Here is a 27146-nt window from a genome sequence, read left to right as displayed (position 1 = left end):
GGCCGAAGTGGAATCCCACATCAGTGTTTTGTTTCCTTGTGCAGGAGCAATGGAAATTGTGCCCCTGAGAGCCCCCGCCTGTCTCCTGTGCCCTTTCCTCCTCCAGAGAAGGATTCTTCTTGGTGCAATTTAATCATGTCCATCAGTCAACATTACTTGGCCAACCCAGCCAGGGGCACAGACATTGCCACCCCTTTCTCAACATGATTGTGCTCTTTGGGATGCTGGAATTTGGTTTAAGGCCAAGCAATTTTTGACTACAAAGTCAATCTTTGTTTAAAAGTTTGCGGCCCTGGGGAAGGTTCAAACAAGTTACTTTAAACAATGCATTCTCTGGACACCTACAGCTAAATAGTCTCATGAATCCAAATTGCTTTGCTGGGATGCAGGATGCGGTGGAACCACTCAGCATCCAGGCGATGTCCGAGATGGGCTTCCTTGAGAGCCACGGCTGCAGTACCAAGAGGCGCTGCTGTGTCATAAATTGAGTGCCTGAGTGTCTCTGCCTCTATTCATCCAGCCCTGAGTGTGTGCTGGGTGCTGTGCTAAGTGCTTCCGTGGTCTCATTTAATCTCTCAGCCACGTGGTGAGATGGGACCTTCCTCATCCTCATTTGAGAGAGAAAGGACACGACAAACTTGCCCAAGGTCGCTCACCTACTGAGAGGTGGAGCTCACACTTAAACCCAACCGTGTCCTTAAGCACAAGCCAAGGCTTCCCAAGTCTGATCCACAAACCACTCGCAGTGTGCAAGGTGATGTAAAGTGATATGCAGGCAAGTTTTTGGAAATGTCAATATTTATCTCTATTAACACTTACAAGGAAAAACTAACATACCCCAGATTTCTGGAGCTGAAGTTTTCTTTAAAAATATGGCTCATCCAAGAGCCAGCCCTGATGGCCTGGCGGTTCAAGTTCAGCGCGCTCCGCTTCGGTGTCCCAGGTTTGGTTCCCAGGCGTGGAACTACACCCCTGTCTGTCAGTAGCCATGCTGTGGTGGCGGCGGCTCACATACAAGAACTAGAAGAATTCACTACTATACACAGCTATGCACTGAGGCTTTGGGGGGTGGGGGAAGGAAGAAAACAGGAGGAAGATTGGCAACAGATGTTAGCTTAGGGTGAATCTTCCCCTGCAAAAAAAAAAAAAGGTTTATTAAAAAAAAAAAAGCTAATCCAAATAAGAAAACATTAACAAAGCAAAAATACAAGCAGTGAGTGGCTTTTCAATCATCAACAAGTATTTATTAAGTGCCTAATATATGCCAGCACTTCTCTGGGTGCTGGGACACAGCAGTAAAGGAAGCATATTAACTGTTGTGACACCCCCATGCCGGTGAGGGAAAGAGACAATAGGTAAGTGAAGGGGTAATACATCAGGTGGAAATGTGTCCAAGAAAAAGTGTGGCATGGAAGGAGAGTGACCCAGGAGGATGCTTTAAGGTGGAGGTGGCAAAAAGTTCTAAGGAAGGTGTATTAATGACCAAAAAGAGAGAAACATAATAACGGATCAGGGTCAGCAAACTTTCTTATAAAGGACCAGATAGTAAATATTTTGAATTTTGCAGGCAGGATGGTCTCTGTCACAATGATGCAATTCTACCACTGTAGCGATAAGGCAGCCGTACACAATATGTACACGAATGGGCATGGCTGTGTTCCAATAAAACTTTATTCACAAAAACAAGTGGTGGGCCATAGTTTGCAGACCCTTGCTCTAGACCATTCTGCTAGATCTCCCACCGTTCAGATAATGGCCTTGCCCAGCACACACGCGTCTCAGCCCTTGCAGATTTAATTCCCAGCCCACTCACCCATCTTCCCATGCATAGCCTTTCCTGCATTATCTCAGATGATTCTGTCAACTCAGGTGCCAGCTTTTGATCACCTCCAGTGCTTCAGATTTCAGGACCCTGGACAGAGAGAGAGTGGGAGACATTCCCAGGGCCTTCTGGTCAACCTCCCTTGGCCCTTGGCCCGGACTCCCACCCAGCCCAGGGTATCTGAACTTGACATAAAACAACAGTCTCCTAGCCTGGTGGCGTAGTGATTAAATTTGTGCGCTCCTCTTCGGCAGCCCAGGGTTCACATGGTGGGATCCCAGGTGCAGACCTACACACCGCTCATCAAGCCATGCTGTGGCAGGCGTCCCACGTATAAAGTAGAGGAAGATTGGCAACAGATGTTAGCCCAGGGCCAATCTTCCTCAGCAAAAAAAAAAAAAAAAGTCTCCTTTTACTTTATGTTCCCCCAGCCTACATGGCTTACCAGTCCTGAAGTTGAGCTGGAAAGCAGCACGTGATGTATGGCTCACCCATCAGTGTTGCCTGACCAGGGCCAGCCAAGAGGAGACAGGCAGTTTATTCACAGCGGATCCTCCATGACAGGAGGCCCATCCAACCCGCTATGGTATGTGTCAGCCAGAGCAGACTGTATGTTCCTACCCCCAGTCTTCTCTGCACAAACCCGTCAGAAATATCTGGTGCTCATTAGCACTGTAATTCACCCTGTGCCACCTTCTCAATCTGAATCAGAAAGGTTAATGACATTGAGTCCCGAGACTCATTGATTTCAGCACCTACCTAGCTTCCTGCTCCCCCTCGTAGCACAAGACTCGTTTATCTTTCCTTGGCTGACCAGGCAAGTTGCTGGCTAATGCCTTAAAGCCAGCTAATTCTCAAAGATTTCCCAGGGTGACCAGACACGTGTTCCTGTTGCGCTTTCTGTAAATCTGGTTGATCCTGTGTGTCTGGTTCCCCACCATCTTTCTGTCTAGATGTGTCTGAGCTCCCCTCCTGTAACTGGTCTCAAGAGTCTGCCACAGGCTGCAACGTCGATTTGGGAAGAGAGAGAGAAATTTTTAACCAAGGTGACAATTATGAAATGCATTCTAATGAAATATCAGCTGTAGGACCTCACTATTGATTGACTGATTCATTCATACAGTCAGTCAGTCAGTCAACACACACTTATTGGAAACCTACTATGTGCCAGACATTTGCTAGGATCTGGGGTTACAGCCACCAATAGGATTGTTAATATCTCTGCCCTCACAGATTAGGTCATTAAATAATTACATCTGCATGACATTGTTAGGAAGGAAGTTTATGTGCATATAATACAGTAAACTGACATGCATATAACCTCTTCTTATCTAGGGAGTCAGAGAAAGCTTCCCTGAAGAAGTGCCTTGAGCTGAGAGTTGAAAGGAGAGTAAAAATTAACTGGGTGAAAAAACTGGGGACAAGTGTTCCAGGCAGAGGGGACTGCACATGCAAAGGCCCTGAGGCATGAGGGAACACTGCCCGTGCAGCAAGTCAAGAAAGCTTATGTGGACAGGGTATGGTAAGGGGACAAGCCAATAGGATAAGGCTGGAGAGGCAGGCAGGCCCAGATGGTGTGGGACCCTGAGAGCCGTGTTCAGGAGCTTGAGTTTGTCCTAAAAGCAACAGGTTACCTTTGAAAAGTTTTTTATTGGAAAGTGCCGTGATGAGATTGCTTTAGTTCCTGATCAGTTGCTTGGCAGTGGGAAAAAAGGACAGAAAACAAAATAGAGACCTGTACCAGGCTGCTGGAAGAGGGGAAATACGATACGTAATTTCCTGCTAGTGCATATGTACATCATAGCGCAGGTAATTACTTTCCACAAGGCTGAGTCCCCCAGTTGTTTCTTTGCTGTTTTTTTTCCTCTCTGTTGGGCCTTTCTGCAGCACACGGCATTCTTAGCCTCCATGCCCCTGGGTTTCCTGGAGAGACACTGTAAGCTGGAGCTGGACCCAGAAACCGTCTTTCTATTCTCTGTTTGGCAGAAATTTGCCAGGGCTCAGGCCATCGGGAAATTGGGCAAAGGGATCAGAAGTGTGCATTTGGGGAGTCGGCAAGTCCAGCCGTCCTATTTACTGGCCATAAAACCTTGGGCAAGTTGCTCACCTTCTCCTTGCCTTGGTTTTTCACCTGTAAGATGGGAACCATCGCTGTTCCATGCCTCAGCCTTTGCTGTGAGGATTGAGCTGTGACATGTGAAGTGCCTTGCCTGGCACAGAGAAAGTGCTCAGTAACGATGACAATAAGGGTGACCCAGAGTGACAAATCTACTAGGTTGACAGTCCCACGAGTGCAGAAGTGGTGTCTTTTTTGCTTCAGTTGTGTCTCTGGTGCCTGGGACAGTGCCTGGCACATGGCCGGAGCTCAGGAAGTCCTCACTGAGGTGAGGAATGAAGGAGCAGACGGATGGTCGGTGGCCACCCCGTGCAACAGTGCTGTGGCTGCAGGGTCTGTTGTCACTTATTCCCAAGTGGCGGGAGGCTCGCTGATACTTTAGTGCGTGTTTTGCACTTTCACAATTATTAAGAGCATCTCTGGGCTTGTTCCTGGATTGAGGACCAGTGGACAGGTCCTCTGTCTTTACTTATTTCTTTCAGCTAGAGGCATTTTCTGATTCCTCCACCATAAAAATGGAAAACATTCCAAAGAGCCGGAGGGTCCATTTCAGAAGAACAGTGAGCCGTGGTGGGTTCTTGTAAATCCTGAAGTTGGCTCAGCCACTTCCTCACTTAACTGCAGGTGCCGGCGCAGATCCAGAGGAGCCCATCTGGGAGCCCAGCAGGCCGAGGGATGTTGACATGTCACGCCTGTCTGGCCACGTGCTGGCGTCCACGCCATCTGGGAGAGGGTCTGAATCCCACTTGATCCCTTGGTGTCGTGTGGCAGGTGTCTACTCTGTCCCATCTTCCCTAGGAGGGGCCTGGGAGGCAGGACCTCAGCTGTCCACGTTCCCTCCAGTTTCCATGACCACGCCTCCGTGGTGAAGCCCTTGGACTCTGAGGTCAGGTGGTCCGGGTGCAAATCCCTGCTTCGGTTACGTGTGGACGGTCTAGCCCAGCACAAGTTATTAACCTCTCTGTACCTCTTCATCTGCAAAATGGGTGATGATGATAGTACCCACCCCATGAGGTTGTTGGGAAGGCAGAATGAGTCAATACAAATCAAGTGCCTGGATCACATGATTTAATCCTCAATGCTTATTATCATCATCATCACTGTTATTAGACAAGTTACCCAAGCTTGGAGAAGCTCGGTTTTAAAATGGAGCTAAGGCTGCCTACCTTCTAGGATGGTTGTGAGGACAAAGTGCATAGTGTTTTTACCAAGCATGGTTATTATTGTGGCTATGTTATGGTAACTTTTTTTTCCAGTTTGAAGTTTTGGAGTTCCACTGGTATTTTTTTATTGTGATGAAATACACATAACATAAAATTTACCATTAGTGACATTTAGTACATTCACCGAGTAACAAATATTTGCTGAATGAATGAATGAATGGGGATATAGTGAAGTGAATAAAATAGACGTGAACCCTGCCCTCATCTAGCACACATCCTGTTTTACAATTTGCAGTACAGGCCTCTCACAATCCAAACCATTTAACTATTCAAGGACCGAGAACTGGAAGTAATTCAGTGATCAGTGAACATGTACCAGCATCTTTCCAGCATAGTTACATGTGAGCGGGTCTTCGGAATAGTCCCAGATGACATTTGTTAAACAATTTATTTTTTTAAGAAACATTGTGTCGGTCACTATATGACCACAAGAGGAGTAAGACTAAGGTATTGCCCCCTAGTAGATACCTAAGGAAGACCTGTAAGTGAACAACCTTTACTCAAGGAGCAAGATGCCTGAGCTCACGTATAGTCAACTACAACCAGGGCTTAAGTTACCCCCATTGAAATGAGTCCCTACAACTCAAAGTGATACCAGCAGCTGAAAAAGCTGAATTCATGTGTCAAGTCAGAACTCAACACAGTTTTTGGCATTTAAGAAATGCTTAGAAATTTGTCGAAGGAAAAGGAGGAAGGAAGGAAGGGAGGGAGAGAGAGAGAAAGATAGGAAAGAAAGAGGGAGAGGATGAAGGAAGGAAAGAGGACGGGAGGGAAGTAAGGTGGGAGAGAAGAAGAAAGGAAATTTAATTCACATCCCCAACAGTCACATAGCTAAGACTTATGAAGTCTTTACTGTATACCAAGCACCCATGCTAAGTGCTTAACCTAAGTGCATCATTCTTTTTATCCTCAAAACACCTCTATGAAATGTGGCCTGTTATGATTCCGATTGTTTGGAAGGCAAGAGAGCAGATACTGAGAAATGGTATCTGCTCAGGGTCAGTGAGGGCAGAGCTCAGCTGGTCCTGCTGCAGATGTTTGATCAGATGCTCTATTCTGCCCTCCTCCCAAAGAAAGAATTGGAATCTGCATTGACCATCTTCTTTAGTGGTTTTTGAACTTTTATTTTTAAGCTACTAAATCTTTTTTTCTCAATTGAAACTTCACCCCAGGCTGCAGTGTGGAAAATAGGTGAAAGGGGCTCCTCTCTGAAGAAACCTCAGGTGAGCCGTCCCGAGGCCCCACCTGCCCAGCAGAACCCAGGGCTGCCCCAGATGCAGTTGGAGAATCGCTGATCTGTATGATAAATTCTCTTTTAAGACATTTCAGAAATTTTCTGTCTCCAAGAACTGCCAAATTACTACCTCGGAATCTATGTTGTGTTAAGCAGCCTAATTTCTTTTTTAATGTCTCATCAGCCCTCTGAAATAAACAAACAGCATCTGTGGGTAAAGAATATACTGGGTGCAGCATGTCCTGACCCTCCAGAATCTCTCTCCCGAGCCAAGAATCTCTGTCTGCTTGAGGTTTGCAGAGGTGGCTGTGGAGTTTGTTTTTCCATGGAGGACTGCGTGGCTTCTCTTCTGTGATGCAGTGCATTTTGACCTTCTTCCAGGACAGACAGGCTAGTACAGCTGGCAGACTGCCCATGGTGGTGGGTGACAGTTAGCCATCCTTCGAGCTCAGTCCCGCCCCAGGGCTGACATCTGAGCTGACCCGACCCTGAAGTTCTGGGAGATGGAGATCCTTGTTGTATGCTACCCGCAGCAGAATATAGACTCTAGTCCTGGAGAAGTAATAATAATAACAACAATGATAGTTAACATTCAGGTATTCTGTGGGCCAGGCTGCCCAACCTGTCGTAGATCTCTGTTGCTTTCCCCTGCCCACTGTTCATTACCCCACTTCCGATACCAGTTTCTGTACGAGCCGGGATTGCTCAGTTGCAAGCAACAGTTAATGCCCTCGTATTTAATCCTCATAGCAACCCCATGAAGTAAATACTGTTATCATCCCCGGTTTTAAAGATGAGGAAACTGAGCTTCAGAGAGCTGAAATGACCTGCCCGAGGCCACACAGCTCCCAAGTGGTAGAACTGGGACTCGAACCTACATGTCTCTGGTCTCAGGTCTGCATTATTTAACTGCTCCAACTTCTGATATGTTAATGTTGGTCCATTAGGGACATCTGTCTGGTGAAACTGGATAAATTATTACTATAGGTCATTGCCATCCTTTGGACAAACCCAGGGGAGTGTAGAAGGGTGGGGGAAAAACATCTGTTTTCAGACGTACACACAGAGGGAAAGTTGAGCTTATCCATTTGGTTTAATTTAGTTTAATTCTCATTTATACTCCAGCTCTTCCCAGTTGAACTGACACTGAGCAAGTTCTTGCAAAGACAAACAGGAGTTAACCAGGCGAAGATGGAGAAAGGGTGTTCCCAGCATGGCAGACGGTGTGGACAAAGGCCCTCATTCTGGAAGGCAACACACATGTCCTGAGCAATTTCTGTGGGCCACTCTGAAATGGGCATGAGGACCCAAAGAGAAAGAGACATCAGGCTGCTAGAACCTGCCGTGTTTCAGGCCTGTGCGGGACAGTGAGGAAATATAGCTGAATTAGACAAGGTTCCTGTCCTCAGGTGGCTTACAGTCAAGGGATCTGAACATATGTAACTTATACTAGTGTTAGGGACACAGGCGTGTAAAAGTAAAAATGTCACAGCTTGGTGGAGGACGGTGGACATGCCTTTCCTCTGGCATTTCTAAGCAGAGGATCTAGTAACTTCTTTCTAAGGCTTCCATCTACTGAGCACCTACCATGGGCCAGGCGCTGTGTGTGCCATACCCCACACCACACAGCAACTCAGAGACCACTGTTATCCCCATTTTGCAGCTTAGAAAACAAAGGCTCAGAGAACTCGAGGAACTTACTCGAAATCAAACAGCAACAAAGTGGCAAAGATCAGAGAGAAATTTCTACAAACGCCTCTCTGAAAACAGCTTTCAGTGTAGCCAAGTTTTGGCTTTCCCCCTTAAATCACATTGACTTTTAAGATTCAATTGTTTGATGTCCTCCAAAGCCGGCCTCGTCTTGTCCCCCCAAAAGCAAATCAAATAACTGGCTGTAATCAGCCGTTGTATGGGGATGCAGAATTTGGCCAACCAAATGTTCTGCCCATTTGAGATGTCTCGTGGCATATGAGGACGACCAGATTTCAGAGAATTAAAATACACTCAAATAGACTTCACACACACACACACACACACACACACACACACACACACACACACACACAGATTTAGTTCTTCACTCATGATTCCAGCGGTGTTCTAGGATCAGGCTTGGCTTCTAGGATGAGGCTTGGCTCTGGGTGCTGATTCTTGTCAGTTACCTTTCCATTACAGCCGTCTGGAGGAAGGGCTGACATGTTAAGAGTTCCCACTGATGGAGCGTCAGATAAACTGCCTCTTAGAATGGCTTATGTGTGTTTAAAATGAAAAATGTGTGTCTTAACGAATGTTCTCTGAAAGCGTTGAGGCTTTGAGAAATGGTTTGCCAGTTCTTGCAAATGCGATGAGCTTGTTTTAATTCTGCATCGTTTTCGTCGGTAACAAAAAGATATATCCATTAGAAGTGATGGAGTTTTTTCATCCTGTGGTTCTCTGGTTGGCTGTCTGCCTGTGTGGAGGGAAGAGCTGTCCCCTGGTGTCTCCAGCGTGACTTGTGCTTTAGTTCACCTGATGCTTGACCCCATATCACAAGACTCTACCTATTTTTCTCCCTTCCCCACTGTCCTGTGTGCCACTTGAGGACAGGGACCATAGTCACTTTATCCCGCTGCCGTTCCAGGTGTCTGGCACCTAAGCTGTCAAAGAAATGGGAAATCATGTTTCCCAGGAGAGCAAGCAGAGCTTGCAAAGTCTTAGAGTTATGAAAGAGCACAGAACATTTAGAAAACTTCAAGTAATCCCGAAGATTAAGCAGGCAGGACCAGCTCAAAACCACCTTGCATGCCTTGCTGAGGAGTTAGGACATGGTCCTGCAAGTGCTAGAGAGCCACTGAGGATATTAAGTAGAAGAGGGGGCATGAGCACTCTTATGTTCTAGCAAGATCCTACGACTTCTAGCTGGAGGATGGATTAGAGCAGCGTCTGGAAGCTGGGGCAGCATGTTATCCAGTTCACGTTTCATCAGGTGCCCAGGTGGCTGTAATTATGCCCACAGGGTCCAGGAAGAAATACAGTATCTGGCCTTTCCAGACATTTTCCCCTGTATCTTAGCAAACGTGGGTCTCACTGTGAGCCTTGACTGCATTCGAATCAGGGATTTCCATTCTCTATCTCCAGTGTTTTTGCCTTTGACCTTTCTTCTTCTTCTTCTTCTGGAATTCTGGCCTCCTGAGAGATTTCCTAGCAGACAAGAAGACTCCAGTAAGGTCCAAGCAGAAACTGTCCAGAGAGTCGAACACAGAGTGATGGCAGTCACTCCCCCCACTCAAAAAGAAATAAACCATGTGGGAGAAAGGGTAGGAATCCATTCGTGAGATGGAATGCAGTGAGGGGAAGTCAAGTCGCCGGGCTCAGACTTCAGACAAGTGCAGCAGAAAGACCCACACGGGGGACAGAAGGTTTTACCTCTGTCACCTCCTGATGTCCAACGTAGGTCCGACAACGGTCCCCTTGAAAGGGAGGAGGAGGCTTCAGAAGGCGGCTGCTGTTTCCTGTGCTGTGTCCTGGCTCTCTTTCTAAAGAACCAAAACGCACTCCTGAAGCTTATTCACCACGAGGAAAGCAGGACTGAAAAGATCCAGACTGTGGACCTGGAGTGTCGAGGTCTGAATCTCCACTCCACCTCTTATAAGACTTTGGCCAAGCCATTAAATATCTTCTTCTCCTACTTTGTTCATGAATATACTGGTACCTGCTGGATGGGGTTATTGTGACATTAAAGGAGGAGAAACACTTAACACTTTGAGGTGACACAGGGAAAGTTTTTTGCAATCATTTTTTTTAAATATTTTATTTATTTATTTTCCCCCCAAAGCCCCAGTAGATAGTTGTACTTCATAGCTGCACATCCTTCTAGTTGCTGTATGTGGGACGCGGCCTCAGCATGGCCGGAGAAGCGGTGCGTCAGTGCGCGCCCGGGATGCGAACCCGGGCCGCCAGCAGCGGAGCGCGAGCACTTAACCGCTAAGCCACGGGGCTGGCCCTGCAATCATTTTTATCAAGCATTTCTCATGCCATGGGCTCATTGCCCCCATCTCCCCAGTTCACTGGGCAAAGACATAGGGAAGAGCATTTCTGGCCAAGGGAATGGAATGGGCAAAGGCACGGATATAGAACTGGCCGATGGAGCTCTCTGCATTCCTGGGCTGAGCCCTTGCTCCAGTGGGGCAGGCACTGTGCTGGGCACGGCAGGTGCACCCATGAGCCCCACATGCCAGTGCTCCACGTGGGCATTTGTTAAGCATGCCAGTGAGTATTTGTTGAGCGCCTAGTGTGTGTCAGGTCCTGGAGGAACACAGAATTAGACCTAGTGCCTGCTCGTCTCATGACTACAGCCGGGCTCCTGAAAAGTGTTGTCCAAGGTGCCCGGATGGAAAATCCCGGGGCTGTCAGCAGACAGATGTGCACCAGCTGGAGCAGCTGCCCCGGGCACTGGAGAGGATAGTTCTGCGCATGCCCCACACCCCTTGCTGCTCGACAGAGGCTCACTTGGGTCCTACTGGTTGTTGGTACCATGGGGAAGCCAGAAGGCCCTGGCCCAGGCCTGGCCAGCCTGCCCGAGAAGCCCACCAGCCCCTCCAGGACAGCCCCCACTCCATCACCTGTGCAATTTCCTTTTCCCTCCCCATGCCCCTGCTGGCCAGCCGGCGTGGTTTCTGTGCAATGGTGTGAACCCCAGCCATGCCCTCTTGGGGCAGCCTGAGTCCGTGTCGCATGTCTTTCTGAAAGCAAAGAGAGACTAAAAAGTGCCCTTTGCATGAACAATTCTTCATCTAGGAATTTAATCCTACAGAAATCTGTCATACCCACATACGGAAAGATAAATGTGCAAGGACGTTCATAGGAGCGATATCTGTAAGAGGACGGAAAAAGGAAATAACCGAAATGTCCATCACTAGGGGATTGGCTCTGCCCATTCCATAGGATTCTGTGCAGCCGTGAAAAGGATGAAAGCTACCTGTATGTGCGGATTAGACAGAACAGCAGGATGTATCCTTATATTAAAAAGCTATGGGGGCCGGCCCCGTGGTGTAGCAGTTAAGTGCGCACGCTCCGCTGCTGGCGGCCTGGGTTCGGATCCCGGGTGCGCACCAACGCACTGCTTGTCAGGCCATGCTGAGGTGGCGTCCCATATAAAGTGGAGAAAGATGGGCACGGATGTTAGCCCAGGGCCAGTCTTCCTCAGCAAAAAGAGGAGGATCGGCATTGATGTTAGCTCAGGGCTGATCTTCCTCACCAAAAAAAAAAAAAGCTACGTACATGCATGTTCCCGTTTATGTAATAAACATGGATATAAATATTATAGCGTCTATTGCATAGTGCTGTCATGAGGAATAAGTGGGTTAATAGATGCAAAGTGCTTAGAATAATGTTTGGCCCACATAGTAGGCACTTGAGTGTTAGATGCTGTTGCTATTGTTACTATTGCCGTTATTTAATTCTCTATCTTACTGTAGCCTAAGTTTCATTATAATAATTTTGAAAGCATGGGAAAAGGTTACAGTTGGTGCTCCCGCCATCATGGTTTTCTGTACTCTTGGGCTCATCGTAGAAGGATGGAGTGTGACCTTTCTCCTGTGATCACACAGCCCTCGGCAGATCCACATGCTTGGGCTCACCAACTCATCTTGGTTTGCCCAGGCCTGTCTGATTTTCAGACTAAAAGTTCTGTGTCCTGGGCACCCTCTCAGTCCTGGGGAAACCAGGACAGTTGACCATTCTCCATATGCTCTTGCTGGCCTAGTTGCTTTAGGAGATATACAGACAAGTAGTCATTATTGCTTTTCATGTGTAACAGGAAAAAAAGATTAAAATGGTACTTCAGAATGGAATATTATTGAGCCTTAAAAAGGAGGAAATTCAAGGGACCGGCCCCGTCGTGGTTAAGTCTGGCAGGCTCCACTTTGGTGGCCCGGGTTCATGGGTTCAGATCCCAAGCACGGACCTACACCACTCATCAGCCATGCTGTGGTGGCGACCCACATATAAAGTAGAGGAAGATGGGCACAGATGTTAGCTTAGGGCTAATCTTCCTCAAGCAAAAAAAAAGAGGAAGATTAGCAACAGATGTTAGCTCAGGGCTAATCTTCCTCAGCGGGGTGGGGGGGTGGAATTCTGACACATGCTACCATGTGGATGATTCTTGAGAACATTGTGCTAAGTGAAAGCAGCCAGTCACAAAAGGACAAATACTGTCTGATTCCACTTAAATGAGGTTCCTAGAGTTTGACTACTCTATGAATTTGACTATTCACAGAGACAGAGAGTAGAATGGTGCTTGCCAGGGGCTGGAGGGAGGGGAAATGGGGAGTTCTTTAATGGATATGGAGTTTCAGTTTTGCAAAATGAAAAGAGTTCTGGAGAGGGATGGTGGTAATGGTTGCACAACAGTATGAGTGTGCTTAATACGACTGAACTATACACGTAAAATGGTTAAGATGGCAAATGTTATGTTATGTGTATTTTACCACAATTTAAAATTTGAGAAAAAAGATAGATCAGAGATCAGGAATATTGTTGCATAGGATAAAGCTAAAGTGGTATTTAAATTGAACATACAGGGGCCGGCCCGGTGGCGCAAGCGGTTAAGTGCGCGCGCTCCGCTGCGGCGGCCCGGGGTTCGCTGGTTCGGATCCCGGGCGCGCACCGACGCACTGCTTGGTAAGCCATGCTGTGGTGGCGTCCCATATAAAGTGGAGGAAGATGGGCACCGATGTTAGCCCAGGGCCATCTTCCTCAGCAAAAAAAAAAAAAGAGGAGGATTGGCGGATGTTAGCTCAGGGCTGATGTCCTCACAAAAAAAAAAATAAATAAAATAAAAAAAATAAATAAATTGAACATACATATGAAGTAACTGTGTAGATGATACACCAGTGGAAGGAGTTGGGGAAACACTGACACCATATATTCTGAGCTCAGATTGAAGGTGCCTCGACCCTCACCATCCTCAGCTTGCCCGATTCCACAGTCCTCCATCCACCGCCCCTCATGCACATTTCTGCTCCACAAATGGCCCGCCCATTGCATCCAGGAGGGCTAAATCCGGTGCCCTCTGGGGTCTGCACACACCTGGCAGCATCAGGGGTTTGAAATCCCGCATCCTGACATTCACAAAAACTCCCTGCTTAACTTGTGCCTTAGCACTGTCAGCCTCACCATTAGTCGTGAGCACCTCTGGCAGATTCTTCTCAGCATCCTGTAGCAGGGAAGGGGTTCCGGGGCACAGCGGCGTGGGCTGGAGGGGCCCAGAGAAGTACAGGTGGCTGTGTTGGGCTCCTTCCAAGTGCAGGCTAAGCAGGCCCCATCCCCTCCTCGCCCTGCCACACGCTGCCAGCAGACAGGCTTGGCTGTGACTGGGCTCCTGGGCACTGGGGGGGACCTCAGAGCTGAGCTATGCCCCTTCTTCCTGTGTGTCTTCATGCCCAGAGCCATTGTGCATGTTAGACCCACACGATGGTGCGGTGGCCCTCTGGGAGCCAGTTCCTAACTCACACCAGCTTGGAGACTGTGGACAAGTCCCTTCCAGGGGGCATCTCCTAAACCATGCTCTGCAGAACATCCCATGGGTATTATGCACAGAAAGCCTTCCAAGTTCAAATCAGGTTGGGTCTTTATACTGCTGTCCCCAGTCCAAAGTGTCTTCAGCTTCTGGTGTTCAAGACAGCAGTAATAATACTATTAAATAACAGCTAACATTTATCAAGGGCTTACTTTATGCCGCGTGCTCCCGCACGGGTCTTTCATGCATTATTTTATGTCATACTCCCAACGCCTGAGGCTTATTGAGATGAAAGTAACTGGCTCCAAGTCTGGGCTTTCAGGAAGAGACTGTGGGGAGAAGATGGAGGAAAGAGGAAGGGAATTAACTAGCAATATTCATGCTTGACTTAAAGCAGTGCTGTTTCTACTTTAAAGGGCACACACGTCACCCGGGAATCTTGTCCAAAGGCAAATTTTAACTCAGTAGGTCTTGGGTGGAGCCTGAGATAAGGCATTTCTGTTGGTCCGAAGACCAGGTTCTGAATAGGGAGGCATGAGAGCACCTGTATCTTTTCTCCTGCACCTGGGATGGAATTCATTCATTCATTCACTCATTCGTTTGCAGAAGCACTCAGGTCATGAAGAGCTGGAGCTTTGACGTTTAGAAGCGGGTTCCAATCCTGGTTCTGCACCTTACTAAATGGGCGACTTCTCTGAGTCCCAGTTGCTCATCTGCAAAATGGGAATGAAACTCACGTTTTATAGCATCTTTGTGAATAATAAATGCAATAAAATGTGGCAGAACTCCACCCCAGGGCCTAGGGCATGATGGACATTCCATAAATGGTCATGGTTTGAGAGCTTATTTTGTGATTCATTTATTTATTCATTTCAGCCAAGATTCCCATATGGTTCCAATACGTTTATGTATTTCCACAAAGATGTCCCAATGGCTCCAAAAGCTACAGTGATGGACCCCAGAGTCACCATCATGAATCAGAGGAACTGGCACAGACGGAGAGACATGTCTTCTAGTAATCTTCAGGAAAGGTGGAAGGAAATTGGTGAGGAGACAGACACAGGGATGCCACAGTGGGAGCCACTTGGCAAATGACTCCACCAGAACGGAGTGAGAAATGTGTGTGAGGGGGGAGAGGGCAGGAGAGAGAGACTGGGACTAGGTAGAATGTCGACAGATCGCAAGCTGTTAATTATCCGGGGAGAACTAAATATTATGTAGGCAATTATCGACAGGCGTCTGAAAGCAACAATAGGCAAACTTGGTCCCCAGCCCAATTCCGTCTCTCCTAGGAGAAGGGCTGGGGAGACCGGCTTTGGCATGCAGAGCAGGCTTTTTACTCAGAGGGAGAGCAAGGGGCCCCGGGCCCCCAGGGAGAGGGGGGAGGCAGGGGTCCCCTCCCCGTGCAGTCCAGCCAAGCAGAGCGCACAGCACTTGGCTTTGAAAAGCGGCTTTCCCCACAAGCTCTGGGCCTGAATCCGTGGCCCCCTCCCCGTCCGCCCTCCCTCCCCCCCCCAAGATGTCATCTTTTGAGGAGATTTCATGTGGAAGCATCGCTAAGTAAATTCGCTAAATGCCTATTCATCCCGGTCAGATGGGGACTCTGTGAAGCGGGAAATGTGAAAATGGCCCCCGCCCAGGGCCCTGAAAGGCGCTTTCTGGGGTTGCCCAGTGGAGCTGCAGCCGCCGCCCCTGGGGGGCCCCGAGCCCCGGCCGGCCCCTTCAATCCTCCCACCGAAGCCGCTGAGAGGCCCTTATTATTCCTGCTGCCAGGGCCCCATTCAGAGGTTAACTTGTCCCCGTATTCACCAGGACGACAATAATGAACTGTCGCGGAGAGTAGCGAGGGGGCTGGCAAATAGTAACGGCTAAGACGCGGAGATGGAATGGGCCTCTTTATGGTTTGGAGAGAGAGTGCTTTCATTTTTTCTCCTATAAGCCGATTTCGTTTCCTCCTCTGCCAGCAACTCCAGGAGGCCCCGTGCCCACGGGCTCCCGGAGCTCGGCAGGAGGCACGCGGGGGCTGCCCCGTGGAGCCCGGGGGCGGGGCCGTCCACGCGGGAGACGCGCCCTTGCGCAGACGCGCGGGGTCAGCCTTTGTCTGCGCCCCCGCGCCTCACCCCTGTGCGCAGCGCCAGGGCTCAGCTCGCTGCGTATGTGCGCATTCGCCTCATTGCAGACCCGCGGGGTGTTGCTGGCGTCTGCTGCCGCGAAAACGGCCGGTTTTGAATTGGTGCTTATTTCGGTAACGGGCTGGGACGGCGGCGGTGCTCATTTGCGCCGCAGCATCTCTGAACTGCTTTGCGCCCCCTCCCCTGGAATTATGAGTTGCTCAACATGAGTCAGCCAATCAGAGAGCAGGGGCAGGGCGCGGCGCGACTGCAGGGAGTTGCAGGGAAGGGGGGGGTGGCTCCCACCAGATGGTGGGAGGCAGAAAGAGCAGGGCAGCTTGCCTTTATTGTGCGCCTACTGTATGCCCTTGATATCCACCCAGTTATCCATTCAGTATATATGCGTGGAGAGCCCGCTGTCTGTGGGGCAGCCAGGTGAGTTCGGAGAAGGCCACCACTGGGGGTTAAGTGACTTCCCCTTGGACGCACAGCTGGGTCAGGAGTAGAGGGGGGTCTGTCTCCAGACCTGTCTGCTTCTAGAGCCCAGGCGTCACTTTCTAAGGCACGCACCTGCCTTCCAAAGGTCTAGCCTCCATTCTGTTCCCAGAGATGTCCTTCCCTTCCTCTGCCTTCTGCGTTTCTCCGAATTTGAAACAATGGTTAACCCTTTCCTTCTAAGTAAAAATCCCTGAGCAGAGCCCCTGATGATAAGGGAGCTGTCACTTCAGCACCGTTTACCTGTTTGAGTTTATTCAGCGGAAGAGGCGACTGCATTTCTGGCAGATGGAGACCTGTGTGACTGCCTTTTAAAATACTGTCACAGCTGTGTGCACAAGCTGATTAGCTGTGACTACACTGCTAGTGCCGAGATTGATGGCGATAAATTTGGGATAACAATGCCAGGAACGATGTCATCGTTAGTATCGCACTTCATATTTTTTAAAGCTCTCTCCATCAGTAGCCCAGTGGTTACTGAAGACTTGGTATTCATCCATTCATTCATTCTTCAAAATGCATTTGAAGAAGTCAGCTCAAACTCATCTTGCTTTGAGTCGTTCATTCATCTAACAAACATTAATGTAGTTCCTACTATTTTGCAGTGATGAAGTCCAACTAGGTCTGTCCTCACAGAGCTTACATCCTAATGCAAGCAAATTTAACGCTTTCAGATGGTGATAAGACAGTGATGTAAATAGAGTGATGTGATCAAGGTGGGGTCGGGGAGACAGGTGCCACTTTAGGTTGGGTGGCCAGAAGAGGCCTCTGTGAAGAGGTGACATTTGAAAGGAGACCTGGATGACAAGGGCAAGCCAGATACAGCACAGAATTTCCCAGGCATGGCAAGTGCAAAGGCCCTGAGGTTGCTATGTATATGGCATTGAACCACACACTGGTGACTTACTGTTTGCCAAGCCCAGTGCTGGGCACTGGAGATTCCAAAACAAATAAGATGCTGTGCTTATCCTCAAGGGGTTCACAGGATATGGAGTATATAGGAGACACAAACAGTCCATTTTAATGTAATGTAGTAAGCCCAGTGATGGTGACCCATGAAAGAAGATGCCTTATCAGTCTGTGTGATGTGAAAGGAGGGGACCTTGTTTCTGTGACAAAGAAGTGAGCCAAGACTCAGAGTCCCCATGGTCTCTGGAGGACCCTGACTTTCCTCTTGGTTTGTTTTCACAGGACAAATGACCAGCTGGTGGCATTTCTCTCCCGATACCGAGATATGAACTTCTTGAAGTCACACGGCCGGGACAATGCAAGGTAGTACATCCTCCGCCTACCCTTGGACGAAATGGAGATGCAAGTCTGAGTGATCATGTTGGGGGCTTCCTTCTAGGCTGGTTTGTTCCAGCCAGGGAATAGTTGAGGCCGGGAGAATGGCAGGCACGGGTGGGCCTCGGCCCTTTCCACAAAGGATCTGAAGTGGTCTCTCCTGTCAGTCAATGACAGAGATGATAGTAAATGTGTCTCATCATGTCATAGCCCTTTACACCTTGTTTTCAAGCCCTTTCACGACTCCATTATCTCATTATGGCAACTCTTCGAGGTAAGCATTGCAGCCATTGTTAATTCCCATTTTATTGGTGGGAAGACTGAGGCCCGTAGTTTAAGTGATATCCCCAGATCATTTGGTCAGCCAGTCATTCAACAAATATTCACTGAGTGCGAAGCGTGTGCCAGGCACCCTTCTAGCAATAAATAAGACAACATCCTCACTCTCATGGAATTTACTTTTTGGTGGAAACGAGTCTCATGCGAGCATGGAGTTGAACTCGGGTCTCCCGACTCCCAGCCCTGGGCCCTCCCCACCGCCTCACTCCTGTTGCTCAAGACCTTGGCAGGGATTTGAGGCACCCAGAAGCCCAACCTGGATCCACTGCGCCTCCTTCACTTAAAATGAGCGAAGCCAAATAGCGTCACTACAGTCCAGCCTTGAGATGAGTCCCAATCTCCATGGCCAGAGATGGGCTGGAAGGGATGCAGTTTTGAGCACCCCCTGTAGGAGAGATCACGTGATCGGCTTCACGATCCCGACATAAAACACCCTTAAAAACCAGCCCAGGATCACTCGGACATCCTGGGGCGTGTTTCTAGCTTTGATCTCAGAGCATAAGCTGGCAGCTCCTAGGATACTTTTAGCTTGTTAATGTGTTTTGTGTCTGACCCTTGTGCTGGTTTGGTTTTGTTTAATTCAGGTGTTTCATTGGAAAATTAATAGCCCCACTTAAAAATAGCAATATTTTCCACGAAAATCCAGACTTCTAGTTCATCTCCAAAGATCAGAAGGTCACTACCTCTGTGGCTGAATTTTCTCATGGCAGTTATCATCTGGCTCTTAGAGAAAGCCTGTGTTCTCCCCATCACTGCGGTCCCTACCTGGCCCCTGTTGGAGTTCAGTTTGCACTCTCTGCTTTGGATGTTCTCCGCCGCTGCTGATGGAGGGGTCATTTTGGCTGCCTCTTACCCAGTTATCCACAGCAGGGATGGGCGAAAACAAGCCGTGGGCTCCATTTCCTGGGCTTTCAAGAAGTAACCCCAGAATCCTTTTGTTGTATCGTTTTTCTACATTTTAACTTTGATTTCATCCAGCTGACTGTTTATAGGTTGTTCCTGTCCTACTGACAGCCTGCATTCTTTACATTTAAAAGGAGCCCCCAGACTTGAAGATGCTCTATAAATCAGCACAGATTAGTAGAGCATGTTTCAGCCACGAAGGGTGGAGAGGCCTGGGTAGATAAATAAGAAGAATTATAGCCAGTGTGTATTGTGTTCCTACTAAGTGCCCGTCGCTCTGCTGGGCCCTTTGCATGCAGGATCCAAGTTTATTCTTATGGCCACTCAATGCCAAAATAAGAATTATTATCTCCATTTGTCAGGAGAAGCAAAGGGGGTCTTTGGGAACCTAAAATCATTTTCCCAAGGTCACACAGCTGGAAAGTGCTAGAATTTGAACCTAATTCTCTGACCCCAAAGCCCATGGGAGCAATGTGGAGCTGAACTAGATTCCATGGAGGTGGTTAGTTCTCAGAACTGGCCCAGATATTGGTGTCTCCGCCTTTAGGTAGAGAATGAAGACCCTCCTTCCCCTCCAGGTAGCCTGGTAATACACGTTTGTGCAAAGTTGCATCATGGGAAAGGAGCCACTGTAAGTTGATAGACTTGTAACTGAACTATATCCACCCTAGTATTATTGTTTCAGCCTAGTCAGTCTTTATTCTCTCTCCACTACTTCCAGGCACTGTGCTAGGAACTGGGTATAGCACAGAGGTTAAAATCATGAGCTTTGAGGTTACGCTTCCTGGGTTGGAGTTCTGCTCGATCATGTCCTTGCTGTGTTACCTTGAACGAGTGACTTAACCTCTCTGAGCCTATTCCCTTACCTGTACAATGGAAATATTAAAAGACCTACACTCATGAGGTTGTTGGGAGGATTAAATGATATGCTGCATATAAAGCATTTGGCATGTAGTAAATGCCCCGTGGTGGTGGTGGTGGTGGTGGTGATGTCATTGCCATGATAAACATAGGACTAAAATATTGCTGGTGGCAGAAAGAAATCGATGGTGTATGGGCCAGAGTTGTGCCTCTGGGTGTGTGAGTGTATCCTGTCTAGTTGATGTGCATCCGTAGCTGACAGCTGGTACCCAGATGGCAGAGGCCAGGAGGAAGGCTCAGGCTAAGGAGATTGTGGTTACACCTCCCTCTAAAACCCTCAACTCCAGAGCTCTCGGTGCAGAAGAGCTCACGAGTTCCAACACCCGTGAACGAGTCCTCAGCTGGGATTCTCTCACTTACATGAATTAAGGGCAGTAGTTTAGTATTAATTTAATAGTAAAATGAGCCAACGTGCCATCATCTGCCACTGGCTCCTCTTTGTCAGCTGAGGCCTTACCTGCTGCATGAACAAGCCTAACCACTGCCCGTCTTCTGTTCTCTCTCGCAAGTGTGCAGAGCTGGGCATGGCTTAGTCCTGGTCCCTACACTGGCGGTGTGTTAGGAAGGACTCTTTTGGTGGGAATTGACAAAAACCCTGCTCAAATGAGCTTAAGGGGTAAAGGAAGTTGTCAGATAATGCAACTAAAACATTGGTAGCTGACTTCAGGTACGGCTGAATCAAGCAGTTCAAATGGTATCATTAGGCTCAGTCTCTGTTAGTTCTTTTTTTTTTTTTTTTTTTTTCTGTTTAGTTACTTTTTGTTATTCCTGGAGAGAGTTAAAGTAAAATAAACACATCTAATAGCCAAGTGGTTCGCTGGCAGGAATCTTTTCTCTTTTTTTAAGTTGACATGTAACTGACATAAAATGTTGTATTAGTTTCACGTGCACAGCATAATGATTTGATATATGTATATAGTGCGAAAGGATCACCACCATAAGTCTGGTTAACATCCATCACAACACATAGTTACAGTTTTGTTTTCTTGTGACGAGAACTTTTAAGATCTACTCTTTTAGCAACTTTCAAATATATAATACAGTATTATTGACTATAGTCACCATGCTGTGCATTACATCCCCAGGACTTATTTATTTTATAACTGGAAGCTTGTACCTTTTGACTGCCTTCCCCTGTTAACTTCTGTTAGTTCTATTCTCTTTGTGTTGGTTTAATTTTCTGCTCCAGATGCTGATCCCTCACGGCTTATTAGCCTCATTTTACTGATAAGGGAACTGAGACGCAGAGAGGTGGCGTAACGTCCTTAAGCTCACACGACAAGGGCAGGGCTAGGCCTCAAAGCCAGGTGAGTGTGTCGCCGGCCCAAGCTCGCAGTCCCTGCGTGATGAAGCCTCTCTGTGTTCTGGTTCTGCTTCCCTCCCATGTGCTGGGTGGCTTAGAGGCAGCCAGTCTGCTGCTCTGGGCTTCATTTTCTCCCTTTGAAAAACAAGGGGGTTAAACAAGATGATCTCCAAAGTCCCTTCCCCCTCTGCTGCTCCATGCTTCTGGACCAGCCCTTGTAAAAGACGGTGTGACAGAGGCACAGAGCTTAAAAGACAGAGAGACGGGGAGGGACAGAAGCAAGCAGTGAGACACAAAATAGGCCACGGGGTGCCTCAGTTTTTAATTCCACGTGGTTCCTAATGGCAGTGTTGACCTTCTGTTCCCATCTCCAGCCTTTAGCAGCCAATTTGGACTTACAGCTCCCGCTGTGAGGAGATGGCATAAAGGCAAACTAGTATTTTAATAGCTGCCATATTGGTCCTGACTGTTCCTGTAATTAAATGATGGGGAGGGTTGTGTTCACTGTTTCTCCTTGCTTTCCTCCAAAAATAAGGTAACTAGATGTATTGAAAGACACGTAGCACAATGACCGTTTTCCCGGATAGCCTCGTCAGGGCTAGCAGAAGCAGGTGCCCCCGAGCCTGCTCTCAGCCTGAAGAGGAGGATCTTTGCAAACATCCCCAGGAACTCCTGGCTCTTCTCAGGGAGCGTCAGAGAAGTTTCCTAGATCTGTGCAGCCTGCTCAAGGCTCAGTGTGTGGGGACAGGCCCCGTACAGGCCCCGTACAGGGAGATGGAAAGGGGAAATCATGTGCCTCAGCCGGAATAGGGTTTCCTCTGGGACTCTTCCTGCCTTGGTGATTAAGTTCTCCACCTAATTCAAGGTCACCAGGGCCCCAGTGCTTGGCCCTGGGACGTGGTGTGGTGTAGTGGTAAAGCATGATCACTGGAGACCAGCCCCCTTGTCAAAGGGCCAGCTCTGCCACGTGACAGCGTGGGACTTCAACAAATGGCTTCGACTCGCCATGCCTCCATATCCTCATCTTTATAAAATCCGGACGGGGATGTTGGGACTATAGGGGACCGAGTATCCTCATTGGATAGCTTTCCACAGGAAGGTACCGAGCCAGGCGCTGTCAAGTGTGTTAGCTCATTCCAGCCTCACCCAGCAGGTATCATCCCATCTCAGAGATGAGTACCACTGAGGCTTGGAGGATTGCTTTCACTTGTTCAAGGTCCTGCGGCTCGTGAACAGCAGAGCTGGGACTGGAGCCTGGTTCTGTCTGACTTCTAAGGCCTGTGTTCTTTTACCACCCGTGACTAGTGACCGCATCTGAGAGGACCTGTAGTTTTAAGTTCTTGGGGCTTACAGATGAAAGAGCAAAATTCTGCTGACTCTCAGCAGAGTCATTTTTTAAACGAGTTGGGGGTGGGAATCCAGCCCTTCCCCTACTTTCTAGAGTCAGCATCTCCCAGGTGTGTTCATGATCCACCGGTGCTGTGTGAGATTATTTTGGGTAGTTCATAAATGGGCATACTGGGAAAGTCAGGTGTTGATCTCATGTGTAGCAACAACAGTTCATGTAATTAGCCCATCCAACCCATGACTTCAAGGACGTTATGCTTAGAATACGCTAGGTGTGTGACCTTCGGTGACTTACATCAATCACCTGTGCATCGGTTTCCTCATCTGTAAAATGGGAACGATGATAATAAGACCAGCCTCATAGAGTGGTTGCAGGAATTAAATGAGTGAGTGTATGAGTAAGATCTGGGAACTGTTAGTCATGCATGTTAAGTTGATGATGATGATGATGATGATGATGATGATGATGATGATGATGGAGAAAAGTCTTGAAATGGTATACACATGATGCACATTTTAGAAACATTTTCTACAACTCTTAGGGAGACCACTAGCATTTCAAATGTAAGAAGGCTAGACCAGAGGAAGCAAGGAGGGGTCCCAGCCCTCAGGTCAGAAGTGACATAAGCCAGTTTCTCCCCGGCCCCAGGTCTGGGCCCCGCCTGCTGGAGGCTACACTCCCCCACTGGGCACCAGAGTGGCAGCCACAGCAGCCTTGGCAGCTCCTCCTCTGTGACATTGAACTAATCGTCAGGCCCAAACCTCCCTTGATGTATAAACAGGCAACTGTTTAGCCAAAAGTTGGCAAATCCATTGAGAGCCTGGCCAGGAACCTCCTCCAAGCAAATCTGCTTTCAGGAGGCCCTTTGGTGCCAACTTGCTTATCGAGAGAAGGGCTGTCTCCCCAGCTGTCTGGGAGCACCGTGATTGATGCGAGGAGATAATTAATCTCTCATCTCCCGGGGGGGAGAGCAGATTGCATTTTCCTTTCGCTTTTCTTAAACCCAACTGGTGAGTTTCTCACTGTTTGCCTGTCTACTTTATTTAATCCAATTATGGCAGCTCTGTCAAAATAGAGCTCCGCGTTGTGCTGTGGACGCATACCCTCTCTTGGCCTCCGTGTGGGTTTTGAGGTCAACTCGGGAACTTTTCTTTTTTCCAAACAATACACGTAGAAGTTAGACAAAAGGCTAGAAGGAAAGTATGTGCAGTGTCATCTCTGAGAAGTAGTGTATGATTTTTATTTTCTTCTTTGCTTTCTTTTTATGTTCCAAGCCTTCTGTGAAGGGCGTGTGTTACTTTTATAATCAGAATAAAAGACAGTAGACGTTTTTTTTAATGTGTGAAATATAGAAAACCAATTAGCCCTCAATGGACCTTTAGACTCTTGGAGGTGCAGGCTGATGGGGGCGAAGAGCATGGGCCACTGAGCCAGGGGACTGTGGGTCCCAGGAAACGGGCTCCTGACAGCATTTCTGCTTGGACTTCTTTTTCTTCCGTCCTTGAATGTCAAACCCAAGTCAGCTTTCTTCACACAGGGGGTGTAATAATAGTTACATGTGGAGGGTTTACTGTGTGCTGGGGACTGTCCTAAATGCCTTACAGATATTAATCCTTTCAGTTCTCACAACAATTCCATGATGTAAGTGCGGTCATTCTCATGCCCATTTTCCAGATGGGGACACTGAGGCTGAAGAGATTAAACAACACACAGCCTGTACATAGGAAAACAGGCTTGAACCCAGGCAGTCTGGCTCCAGAGTCTGCGCTCCTAGCCGCTGGTCCTCACTGATTCCCTGATTGTGTTCGTTGTGAGCTTTCCTACCATGTCCAGGCCACGTGTATTTATGAATGATACTTTCCTTCCACCGATCGGGTCAGAGTCTGCCTGGCCTGTGGGTCAGTGGGGTAGGAAAGCTTAGCATTTCCCAGATCTCTCACTCCAGCCTCTTTTCATTCATTCAGTCTCTTGCACATGCTGTGTCTGTCCCTTATAAAGCTCTTCGCCCAACTCTTCAGGCGACTAATTCCTTCTCATCCTTCTCCTCAAGCTTAAATGCCCCCTCCTCAGCAAACTCTTCCTCTACAACCTTCACTTGTTTCTTTATTTTCTGTCGTTGCACTCTGAGTTTTTCTGTAGAGCACTTATCACAAACATCTAATTGTATATTTATGTGTTTTGTAGTTCTTTATGTCTACTTACTTATTTATTAGAGCAGTATTATAGCCGTGTGGCTAAGAGTGTGGTATCCAGAGCCTGACTACTGAGATTTGAATCCCATTAACCGCTAAACAGCTGTGTGGCCTTGGAAGAATTACTTGACCACCTGTGTCTCTGTTCCTTCGTTTGTAAAATGAACCCTCATAGGGTTGTGGTGAAGACTAATTGAGAGAATATATATTAAGTGCAAGGAGCAGGGCCTAGAAAGTAGCAAGTGCTGAATAAATGGTAGATGTTGTTATTTCTGTTTTTTATCTCTCACTCTAGAGGAGAGAGGGGCTCGGGGATGATGTCCATGTTATTCACAGCCATATTCTCAGCACCCAGACCAGGAGTATTGAAGGTGTTCTCTAGAGCTGCTGAGTGAGCGAATGCCCCAAGCCCCTTGCTTCTCCAGCTGCTGCAGAGCAGAGGCATAACAAGTGCCTTCAGCCCAGGTCAGGAAGGGGCACAGCCCACCCTGGGCCTGAGAGAAATGGCCAGCAGGGCCCCTGTGGTGTTGCCAAACGAGGAATCCAGTGAGCTGAATCCTCGCTGACTCATGGCACAGAAAGATGGGAGGGTTCTGAACTCATGGTGCGCAGAAAGAATTAGAAGGATGGCTGTGACACTTGTCACCTCTACCACCACAACCATGGGCATTGCTCAACTAAAGCAATTTTGGGAGACGGGGTTCATCATGGGTGCTTGGGGTTTCTGTCCTTGGTGCTGAAATATCGCTGCTTTTCAGGACCTAGAGGGTTTCTCTTTAGCCCTGGAGGTGCTACCTACACATGCCTGTCTACCAAATCCTGGAATAGAGAAGAGGAGAGATAGAAATTTAATATTTCTAACTTGACGAAGGAAAAATGTTAAGCATCTTGGTGAACATTTATGGAGCACTTACTGTGTGCTGAGCACTTTGCTTCATATGTAATCTCATTTAAACCTTCACATCAGCTCTGTGAAGGCAGTATTATTATGATCACCATTTTCCGTGTGAGAAACAGCCATCATGTGTTCAGGTCGCCCAAGTTAGTCCTGATTCAGGACTCGAATCAGGCAGTCTGGCTCCAGAGCCCTAAGCCCAGCCCTGCGTCATATGGCTGTCACATGTGAGCCCATTCACATAACTGGCTGATTTCATACGTTGTGGGTTCTCATGGTTTTGTTCCATGACTTTATTTTTTTTACTAAAATGCTTAGGTTGTACTTATGCTAAAGGAGTTATCTGGGTTCAGTGACAGATGACTGGACAGAAAAAGAGAAAGGGAGATTTTTTTCTAAGCTATGTGACTTTAGGTGACTTTGAATCATACGTCCTCTCTGGGTCTCAGTGTGTTGTGTTTTTTCCTTAAAAAATCTGTAGAATTAGTTATATTAGCTGATTGCTAAGATTCCTTCTTGCTCAAACATGTTGTAAAATCTGAGGGGCAGAGTTCTTCCTTTTAGAACTCATTATAGGACAAGACAGTTCTGGAATAATTCCACACTCGATGAATATGCCAAGATTGTAGCCAGGGAATTAACTGACTTGAGAGACCGCTTCACGGTCTGCCTTTTCTGAGATCATTTCCAAAGGCTACGGATGCTTTCTTAACTGGCCTCTTCTCCCACGGGTGAGAATCAAGACACCTCACCACCCTCCATCTGATTTTCTCTGATGCTCAGCTGAGTAGATTTGGTCCCTGTGACATCCCAGTAGATCACATTTAGCTGTGTCTTTGTCCCATGTTGTGCTAGTAGAGAAAAATCTCGGGAAGGCAAACCAACCATCCCTGGGAGCCCCGGAGGTTAAACCGAATGCACATGATTCCACATTTGCCCTTAGGTGGCCTGTTCTGAAGACTGAAGTCCTCATGAGGCAGAAAGCCTCTCCCAGGGCCCTTTTCTCTTGGTTCTCTCGTTTCTGGGCAGTGTCCTTTTGAGGCAGTAGAAGTTCTCCGATCCTTCGTTTGGATCCTTTTGGAGGGGCCCTGGTGCATCAGGACAGGTGAAGAATGGCAGAGTAGTTAAGAGCTTGCATTGGAATCATCCAGACCTGAGTTCAAGTCCAGTACTGCTGTATGACTTTGGGGAGTTTGCTTAACCTTTCTGTGATTCAGTTCCTTTGTCTGTCAAATGTGTGTTAGAAGAATCTGATACCTGGTTAACCAATGGCTGTTACTTCCTGATTGCGCCACAGGCGTGGCTGTTACTCCTCCCTTTATTCATTCACTCAATAAATATTTATTGAGCCCCAAGTGTATGCTAGGCACTGTTCTGAGCACTAGGCATACAGCAGTAAACAAAAACAGACAGAGATCTCTGCCCTCTTGGGGCTTACATCTAGTAAGGAGAAATAGACAAT

At 47.9% G+C, this 27146-nt stretch overlaps 1 protein-coding gene across 2 annotated transcripts in view; it reads left to right on the top strand.

Annotated features, from left to right (window-relative positions):
- The window catches only part of XYLT1 (xylosyltransferase 1), a 301551-nt gene that overhangs the window by 236582 nt on the left and 37823 nt on the right, over positions 1-27146 (top strand). For both annotated transcript variants that reach the window (XM_058569969.1, XM_058569968.1), the window contains one exon: positions 17691-17771. In XM_058569969.1, coding sequence (XP_058425952.1) covers positions 17691-17771 — 81 coding nt within the window. The remainder of the gene's footprint in view (positions 1-17690; positions 17772-27146) is intronic.

This window comes from Diceros bicornis, chromosome 26, assembly GCF_020826845.1.
Source record: "Diceros bicornis minor isolate mBicDic1 chromosome 26, mDicBic1.mat.cur, whole genome shotgun sequence".
In the NCBI taxonomy this organism is placed as follows: domain Eukaryota; kingdom Metazoa; phylum Chordata; class Mammalia; order Perissodactyla; family Rhinocerotidae; genus Diceros; species Diceros bicornis.
This window is presented reverse-complemented; position numbering and strand designations above follow the sequence as displayed.